This window comes from Poecilia reticulata, linkage group LG15 (assembly GCF_000633615.1).
Source record: "Poecilia reticulata strain Guanapo linkage group LG15, Guppy_female_1.0+MT, whole genome shotgun sequence".
NCBI classification, from domain to species: domain Eukaryota; kingdom Metazoa; phylum Chordata; class Actinopteri; order Cyprinodontiformes; family Poeciliidae; genus Poecilia; species Poecilia reticulata.
In genome coordinates, this window is record NC_024345.1 from 30,423,136 (window position 1) to 30,431,946 (window position 8,811).

The 8,811-nt window shown below is 56.5% G+C and overlaps 2 protein-coding genes across 10 annotated transcripts in view; one reads left to right on the forward strand and one right to left on the reverse strand.

Moving 5' to 3' along the window:
* Positions 1–6,695, reverse strand: part of cul9 (cullin 9) — a 24,603-nt gene extending 17,908 nt beyond the window's left edge. For 2 of the 9 annotated variants that reach the window (XM_017308894.1, XM_008430524.2), the window contains exons 1-14: positions 5,778–5,941; positions 4,236–4,934; positions 3,972–4,126; positions 3,065–3,670; positions 2,855–2,996; positions 2,592–2,782; positions 2,336–2,522; positions 2,049–2,258; positions 1,772–1,970; positions 1,479–1,680; positions 1,220–1,410; positions 954–1,150; positions 286–434; positions 120–208 (exon numbers count right to left, since the gene is read on the reverse strand). In XM_017308894.1, coding sequence (XP_017164383.1) covers positions 120–208; positions 286–434; positions 954–1,150; positions 1,220–1,410; positions 1,479–1,680; positions 1,772–1,970; positions 2,049–2,258; positions 2,336–2,522; positions 2,592–2,782; positions 2,855–2,996; positions 3,065–3,670; positions 3,972–4,126; positions 4,236–4,929 — 3,212 coding nt within the window. In that variant the 5' untranslated portion in view covers positions 4,930–4,934; positions 5,778–5,941. Of the gene's footprint in view, positions 1–119; positions 209–285; positions 435–953; positions 1,151–1,219; positions 1,411–1,478; positions 1,681–1,771; positions 1,971–2,048; positions 2,259–2,335; positions 2,523–2,591; positions 2,997–3,064; positions 3,671–3,971; positions 4,127–4,235; positions 4,935–5,761; positions 5,944–6,605 lie in introns of those variants that run through there. The other 7 variants (XM_008430517.2, XM_017308895.1, XM_017308897.1 and 4 more) reach the window with 6 other exon arrangements.
* A 103-nt stretch (positions 6,696–6,798) lies between these two features.
* Positions 6,799–8,811, forward strand: part of syndig1 (synapse differentiation inducing 1) — a 5,364-nt gene continuing 3,351 nt past the window's right edge. Inside the window, 3 exon segments of the mRNA XM_008430516.2 lie at positions 6,799–6,890; positions 6,991–8,450; positions 8,453–8,686. Coding sequence (XP_008428738.1) covers positions 8,348–8,450; positions 8,453–8,686 — 337 coding nt within the window. The 5' untranslated portion in view covers positions 6,799–6,890; positions 6,991–8,347.

Here is an 8,811-nt window from a genome sequence, read left to right on the forward strand (position 1 = left end):
CCAGCAGCACCACTGGAGCCACTGGTGGCAACACCAGCAGCACCACTGGGGCCGCTGGTGGCAACACCAGCAGCACCACCACAGCAGCAGCAGCTCCAGAAGCACCAGTGGTACCTTACCTGAGGATGGACAGCTGGACCGCCCGGTCGGCTCGGTGCTGCTCCATCAGGCGGACCAGGTCCTGGTAGGTGTCCCGGCTGTGGGTGACCTGCATAAAAATACGAGATGAGCTGTTGCACGGCGGCAGCACGGGTTCTGTGGGTTTGAACAGATCTTTTACGGTACCTGTCGGCGCTCGTCCTCCAGCTGGGACGTATCGTCGCACAGTAGCTGCTCCAGGGTCTGGATCACCTCTTTGGTCACCGTCAGCTCCTTCAGGCTCACCACCAACATCTGCAGCTCTGTGTCCTTAAAGTCCAGCTGGTCCTGGCTCTCTGAGAAAGACGACCTGGTTTATTCATAGAACAGGACCTGTGTGGTCCATAGAACCTGTGGTTGCCTGAGCTCACCTTAAATACAGAAATAAAGCTGCTTCATGGAATAAACTAGACGAGGCATCTGCCTCACAGACTAAAGTGAACAGGGTACATACCTCATAGATTAAAACAGTGAGGTATACACTGGTGGTTTTAATTTCCTCAAGACATTCCATCATCTGACTGGCCTCATCAGGACTTGTGTCTAGATATGACTGAGTATCATCTGCATAACGGTGGAGATTTATACCGTGACGTCTAGTAATTTTATCAATTGGAAGATGTATAGCAAAGAGAACTGGGCCGAACCAGAGCCCTGCGGTTCTCCAATAACCAGGCGATGTAAACCAGCCTAGTACTGCTCCCCTGACCCTTGACCCTGCAGCAAGTTGGATCTGTTCAGGAGCAAAACGATCTCAGCAACAGTCCCGAGTCAGGGAAAGGGGCCTTGGTCGTGCCCGCACCAAAGACCCGTACCTTTGCTCTCCAGCTTGTGCACCATGGAGATGTGGTTGAGGGCGATGATGGCCAGCATGGTCTCAGCCCTGGACAGTGTCAAACACTTTTTCAGGATGGCGGTGACACCGCAAGCCACCAGCTGCTCTGCTAAGCTCTTGTGGCTGGCGATGAGCATGATGATGACGAGCAGCCCGTTCCGGACCGACAGCATGCAGCTGCACAGAAGAGCGGTTTGAGCAGGGAGTCATGGGAACGGGGAGCTGCGTCTCGGAAGGAGAACTCACCCTTTGGACTTCAGCATGAGGTCGATGGCAGAAGGGATGGTGCTCAGGAGGCCCTTGGAGCCTTCAGGAGTGGCCGAGCCGATGCTGGCGAAGATCTCCAGCATCATCTGGGTTCCCGACTCTGACAGCGGCAGGCTGCTGCCGACGCTGCGCAGGTCGTGCTTACTGGCGCCGGTGATGACCTTTAGCGTCTGAGAAAGAGGACTGGGTCATCATCATCATCATCCTCAACAACATAAGAGAAGACGGTGAGTCTTACCGCCAGCGCCAGCTGGAGCACGTGGACCACAGTGGAGAACTCCTGCATGCATGACAGGACCGCTTTGACCCCGCCCTCCGTAGCGAAGCACACCCTCCACTCGTACTTTAACATGAGGAGGTGGGTCAATCTGAGCGTGCTCACAACCACATCCCTGGAGGAGGAGCCCAGCAGCTCCACCAGCAGCTTCAGCACCTTGTCACTGTCAGAAACACACCGGCTCAGGCTATTTCTTGGACAGAGTAATTGGTCCAGTCTATGTCCTGGACAGGGGCTACTCTGAGGTCCCTCACCGTATGGTCTGGGCTGAATCGCTCCTCATGGAGTTCTTGTCCTGCACACTCTTCTCCTCCAGCAGCCGAGTGATGAAGAGGACGGCGGCCAGCTGCTGGGCGGGTTCTGAGGCCGAGCCTCCCTTCTTCAGGATGTCCACCACCTCCCCCAGCTTCTCCAGCAGGCTCTTCTTCCCCTGAACCCGCGGGTTGTTGAACACTGCAGGAAGACAGCATTACACCTCGTCACCAACACGGAGACAGTCGCTCCTCATCGTCATGATGAAGATGTCCCCACCTTTCATCTTGTCCTCCAGGTCGTCTGGATACTTGCTGTCGTCCTCAGAGGGAAGCTCGCTCTCCGTCTCCGAGCAGCCAGAGTCCAGAGGAACTTCCTTCTTGGCCTTCTTGGAAACTGAGCCTTTAGCTGAGGAAGAGTAGGCCGACGATGAGGAGGTGAAGCTCGGTGTTCCTCCTCCCAAAGCGGGTGGAGCCAAGGAGCTTTCTGCTGCAGAGAGAAGTAGAGGGAAGCAGAGTGAGCAGCGTGGCAGAGACAGGAAGGAGGTCCCTGAACCCAACTCTCACCCAGCAGCTCTTCGTCCTCCAGGCTTCCTCCTCCTCGCCGCAGGTAGTGCTTGCAGAAGGCGTGGGAGCAGAGCAGGTCGCCGAGGCACCAGGACGGCAGCGCCTGCTTCAGGTAGTGCAGCAGCTTCTTGGACACGTCTCCGGGGACGGACAGGCCGATGAGAGACGCATCGTCTGGCTGCACCTCCTGGACAGAGGACAGAGATGGGTCTACCGGCTCTAACCCGGAGACAGGGGACACGGCGAGGGGCCCCACCTGGTCCTCCAAGCTCTGCTGCAGCAAGCTGTGCACCTCCTGCTGCTGCTTGGGCTCCAGCTTCTTGATGAAGAACAGCACCTCCCACCACTCCGCTCGGCTGAGCAGCAGTGGCTCCGCCTGCAGCGCCTCCGTCAGGTAGGGCAGCGAGTACAGGCCGCCCGGCGGCTTGGAGAAGAACGTCTGGCTGACTGGGGGCAGAGGAGGAGGAGAGGAAGAGAGGAGAGGAGAAGGAGGCATAGCGGGCAGGAAGTCCACCTTACCTGCGGTGAGTTTGAGCGTTTCGGTCAGGGTGGAGGCCTTCTCCTGCGTCTCCCTGTCGGACTGGCTGCTGCTTCCGCTGCCCAGTATCTCCACCATGTGCCAGTGGACCCAGTAGGTTCTGGACAGGGAGTTCCAGTAGACCTGCAGACAGCACAGCGTGATCCTAAAGTGGCTCCGAGCCGACCGAGGCAGCAGGACCCGGTCCTCACCTGAACGGGCGGCGAGCCGTCGTTGCTGTAGCGGAACTCGCCCTCGTCGCCGGCGCTCACCTCCTCGTAGTCCTCCAGCATGCGCACCGCCATGCCGCTCTTCAGGCTGTCCTGGACGTACTCCACATACGCCGAGCGGCTACTGAAGTCCGACCGCGCCTTGAAGCCGTTTCCGCCCTTCTTCTTGGTTGGCGTGGCTGCCGGCGCCGAGACCGGGGAGCCAGCAGCCGGTGACACAGATGTGGTGCAAAAACGGGGCTGGAAGATGGAGCGGAGGATGGGGCGGGGCACCTCCTCCGCCCGCTCCTCGCTGCAGGCCACGCCCCCTCCTGGCTGCCGGCCGGAGCCGTCGGGGGGCTTCCGGTTCCGGTCCCAGCCCATGACCCGGACCAGCTCCGAGATCAGGTTGGCCATAGCCATGGTGAAGTCAAACTCCTTCTGAAGGCGGAGGAGGTCTGTCTGGTGGGCAGAGCCTGAGGAGGTGGGGGCGGGGCTACCGTCCGGTCTCTCTGAGCCTGGCTCCGCCCCCGCAGTGTTCAGCTTGTCCATCAGAGACGTAACGCACAGGTATCGCTTCACCAGGGAGAAGAGCAACTTCCCGGGTATCTGAACAGACAGAACCGCATCAGAATCAGATCAGAACCATCTGATTTTGGTCTGGTTCCGACCCAAACCAACAGAATTGTGTTGCTACAGTATCCCACAGATAGCAGCTCTTCCTAATTCTAAAAGAAACTGAACCCCCCAGGTGTGGGGCTACCAGGAACAGGTGGAAATACCTGGGCAGGTGGAAATACCTGGGSMRGKKGRAAWWMCYKGGGCAGGTGGAAATACCTGGGCAGGTGGAAATACCTGGGCAGGTGGAAATACCTGGGCAGGTGGAAATACCTGGGGCAGGTGGAAATACCTGGGGCAGGTGGATGCCCTCGAAGGAGATGCCGTGCTCCTCGGAGGACGTCGTCTCGGCGAACAGCTCCAGCAGCGTGAAGCGGTTGTCGAAGTCCATGTGCTGCTCGATGCCGTCCTGCTGGCTGAGGGACAGCAGGACGTAAGCCCGGCTCCCTGCAGGGAGACATAGGGGCACCGGGTCAGAACCGGGTCTATCCGGGTCAGCCCGCTCCACAGCAACTAAGCCCTACACCCAGGCCAGGTTACCCAGAATGCAGCTGACCTGCGTCGTGTGAGGCCAGCGCCCGGAGCATCTTGCCGGCGCTGCGCCTCGTCTGCGTCTCCTTGTTGCACAGCAGCTCCATCAGCAGGTTGAGGGCGCCGGTCTCCTTGAAGACGCCGACCAGCGAGCCGATGCTGGCGTAGGCGCTCAGCACGTGGATGGTGTGCATGATGTTGATGGAAAAGTCGCTCTTCTTTGCCATCTGCTTCCGGGCGCGGCACACCAGGTTCTTCACGTCCTGCTTCATGTCGGACAGTTCCACCTCATCGAATGTCACGTCTGCCGGGAACTCTTCGCCGCCCTCAGGGGCGCCGTCCGCCGCCTCGCCGCCAAGCTGCTTCTCCTGCGGCTGTAGGGGGCGCTGCGCTTCCGCCTTCCTCTTGCCCAGCAGCGTGGGGCAGTTGGCGTACACGTCCTCCATCGTCATCCACATCAGGATGTTCTCCGGCTTAGCTTCTCCGGACGTGGATCCACCGGACCCGCCTACGCCGGTCCCTCCCCCGCTCGGCCCACCCGTCTCGCCGGCTCCGCCCCCGCAGCTGGACCCGTCGTCCACAGTGACAAGGCACCAACGAATCAGGTACTCCGTCTGGCCATCATGGGTCCGGCGCTGGCGGATCAGCTCTTCCGGGTACGCCTGCAGGCTGGGCCCCAGCTGGACCAGCAGGTTCCCATTGCGGCGCTCGCCCACCATGGTTGCTATGGAAACAGAGACACACATCAGACAACACGACAGAAAACGGGTCGAGGAACTGGACCTGGTTCTGTTTTATCCTCAGAGTCTGGAGGAGTTTGACCCAGACCAGAACCTTCAGACCAGAACCCCTCTCAGCAGAACCTTCATCCTTCTAGGTGTCCTCTGGACGTTTCAGTCAAGGGTTCTTCAGCTGCACTCTCCCTGCCGCCAGCAGGACAGTCCAGTCCGCCCTTGGATCCGTCAGAACCGGGCCCACTCAGGTCCTGAGGTTCCTTCAGTCAACGGGCCAATCAGGGAGCAGCTCCACGAGTCAGCAGGTCACGGTTTCTACCTCACGTGATCGACAGGTTAACTAACTGTTTAACTAATAATGTAACTAGTTAGCAGCTTAACTAACGTGACCGTTAACTAGCTAACTAGGTAGTTGACCAACTAATTGTGTTTCTATCCCTCTGTGCCGTTGACGCAACGTGCTGACGTCACACCGAAGTCCGCTCCGGATTCACAGGGTTTAAGTTTACACCCACCAGGAACCAGAACCTGCTGCAGTCGTGGGTCACGCAAGACTCTGGTCTGCTGGTCCATGATGTTCCGGAGAATTCGGCCCGGCTAAACACCAGAACCTGGTAACGGCTGAGGAGAACCGGGTCCAGCAGCTGTTAGAGCTACCCAGTTCCGGTTACAGACAGCACATGAAGTAGACCCAAAGCTAAACCGAAGTGGTTCGGAACGGTTCTAGTTCTAAACAAACCGTGTAGAGAACACAGTCGTCCGCTCCGGACCGGAACCCGGTGGACCTGCCCCCCTCCTCAGTGTGAGTCCGGTTTACCTGGCGAGTCCCGCACCTGCAACTGCGCGCGCACTTTCCTCTTTCGCCCTAACGCAGTCTTTTCCAGCCTGGTTCTGTAGGTTCTGTCCGGGTTCTGCCGCAGGTTTGATGCGCACTGTCACACCACGGAGCGCGTCTTCCGCCTCTGTGCTGATCTTCCGGTAAGCTGTTAGCGCAGTAGCGCCCCCTCTGTTCGGAGGATCCTGGATTCTACGGAGATCAGCATGACTCAAAATGAAATAAATCCTGTCATGCATGCATAACTGATGTCTAACATCAAATCTAAATGTTAATCTGGAGATCATGYTGTCAGTCATAGTTTTATTTATTTATTTCATTAGGGTGTTTTGTTTTGTGAGTTATTTCATAGGCTTATGTTTTCTAACCGTTTTTATTTCAGGCTCTTTTTGTTTCATGTTCTTATATTCAAGAACGGAGAAGGGCGAAGAAGGCCACGTTCAGGGTTTTCAGAACCGGAACCAGAACCAGAACCTGACACAGGAGACAACAGTTCCTGTGGAAACAACTGTGAAAAGCTGAGATGGTTCATGTGAAGCTGCTTCAGATCCATCAGAGGTTCTGATGGATCTGAAGCAGAGTGTCTGCAGTGTTCTGGTCAGCAGGGGGCGCCTTTACGAATAATTCGTAATTATTCAAAATTACTAATTATTTATTAAAAAATTCAGCTGTTCCAGTGATGAAGGACCTCAGCAGGTTCTCCAGGAGGCTGAACCTCCCCTTCCGTGTGAGGAGGAACCGTTCTTCCGGCTCTGATCCGGGTCAGACCTCCATCTGGCCCCTGGAGGAGGCTGGAGCTCCTCAGAGAGCAGAGATGTCTTCTTACCTGCGGGGCTTTAGGACCATGAGGAGGAGCTCTGAACTGAACACCTCCTCTGTGTTCTCAGCTCATTCCTCCTCCTCTGCAGGAGACCCAGCCTCCAGCCTCCCGGACACCTGGGCGCTCTGCTGCCCGCCCGCCGAGCTCCTCTGTCGGCTCTCAGAAGTCCGGAGCTCCGTGGCTCCTCAGCGGGTCTCTGTCAGCTGGCTGCCCGGCTCAGAGCGCTCTGGGGCCGGTCAGAGGACGGACAACAACCCCTCAGATGAAGACCCTCATGCCTCACCTTGCGAGGTGAGTATGTGCGCTCGCGTGATCACAGGGATGACGTCAGAGCCAGTGTGTGGGAATTCAGTTCTCATCATGAGCTTCACGCATTTCTGCCTGTAAACAGCCATGATGGCGGGGGGACGTGGAGATTGTTCTGCTGCATGAACAGGTTCCGAACCGGGAGTCTGATCCAGAACTCAGGATGCTGAGATGGTCGCAGCGCTGCTTTATGTGGAAACCATGGCAACCAAGCAGGGCGCACAGGAGACCGAACCCGACCAGAACATGAGGATGTGACTGAGGCAGGCCGGGCCTCGTCAGAACTGGCATCAGGTCCAGCTTTAAATACAGAGTCAAACTATTTTAGTTTTAGAATATGATGGAACAGTTTTAATCCCAATTGTTTTCCTGCGAAATAAGTGCATGAATTCAATCCTTGGACCTCCATCACTCATGATATTTATGAATCGTTACATTTTATGTTAGTGAAAATACAGGTTTTATACTCAGTCTAAATTACACAAATTCAGCCTATTTTACGTATAAAAATAAGAAATCATGATATGCATAACCTATTATAATGGTTACAAGAGCGTTCAGAAATATTTTAGAAACATAAAAATTCAATGCCACATCCTGCAGATGACATTGTCTCAATGTGCCAAGCGACCTTTGACCTCATTTGGTTATTTCATCAATGAGGCAAAAGCAGATGAAAGTGTTGGTCTGAACAAATCTGCCTGTGAGGACGTTGTCCCTGTCAGCAGACCTGGACCTGGCCTGGTCCTGAACCAGATTCAGGCCTGGCGTCGTCGTGTCATTCAGGGCGAAGGCTGCATGGCGACTACAGCGTATCCACCCTGAGTCCGAGATCCGCTGCCCGGCCTCGGCCCGGTTCCAGGACCGGACCCGTCTGCGGCTCAGCTCCCGTATCGTCTCAGTCTGAGTGTTGATCGCCCTGCAGATCCCACCAACCCGGCAGCCATGATGTGGCCTAAACGGCCGCCAGCGTCTTCCCACATTCCTGATGATCCAGGTATCGGCCATCATGCATCCAACCATCTACATCTTCATCATCGACTGACGGCGTCGTCAGACACACGGTCTTCCACTTCCATCCAGGATCCATCCTGTATCCGGTGAAGGATGTCCCGTCGGGACACAGGACTCCTCTTTCCCGTTTCCCAGAGAAAATATTCCATCAGTTGCATTGAGAGACCAGCTGACCAGATCCATCATTTGCAGCTTTGGAAGCTTTTCAAAAGAAAGACTCTGAAAACAGACGCTGAGCAGGAAGATGGAGGACAGAGACGGAGACGGGGCGTCCTCCTCCTCAGAAGGACAGAGCAGACCAGCCAGCAGAGGGTGAACTGGTTGCTCTCTGGGCCTCTTCAGGGCCAGCAGGTGATAGTGACAGCTTCCTGTTCCTATTCCAGGTCGCAGTCTGACCTCTGACCCCTCTGAGGAGCAGCAGCAGCGCCATGCAGGGCGCAGCAGCAGAGGCGGGGCCGACAGAACGTGGTGGCCTCATCGACACCCACAGGCCGGGGGCGGAGCCTCCCCAGCAGCTGGATCCCCGCGCCCTGCGGCTGGGGGCGGAGCCTGCTGCGAGACCACCTTCATCGAAAGCCACGCCCCCACCTGTTGCTCAACCGGATCTTCCAGGGAGACGCTGCGACGCTCTGACAGCAAGTTACTGGAGCTCAGTGGAGACGAGGCCAAGATTCCCCCGATAACCTTTGACCCGGTCAGGGACGAGGAGTTGGAGGTCAGCATCCATCCATCATCCATCCATCATCCATCATCCAGTGAGCCTGATGTAACCTGAGTGTGTACTGTGTGTGTACTGAGTGTACTGTGTGTGTACTGTGTGTACTGTGTGTACTGTGTGTGTACTGTGTGTACTGTGTGTGTACTGTGTGTACTGTGTGTGTACTGTGTGTAC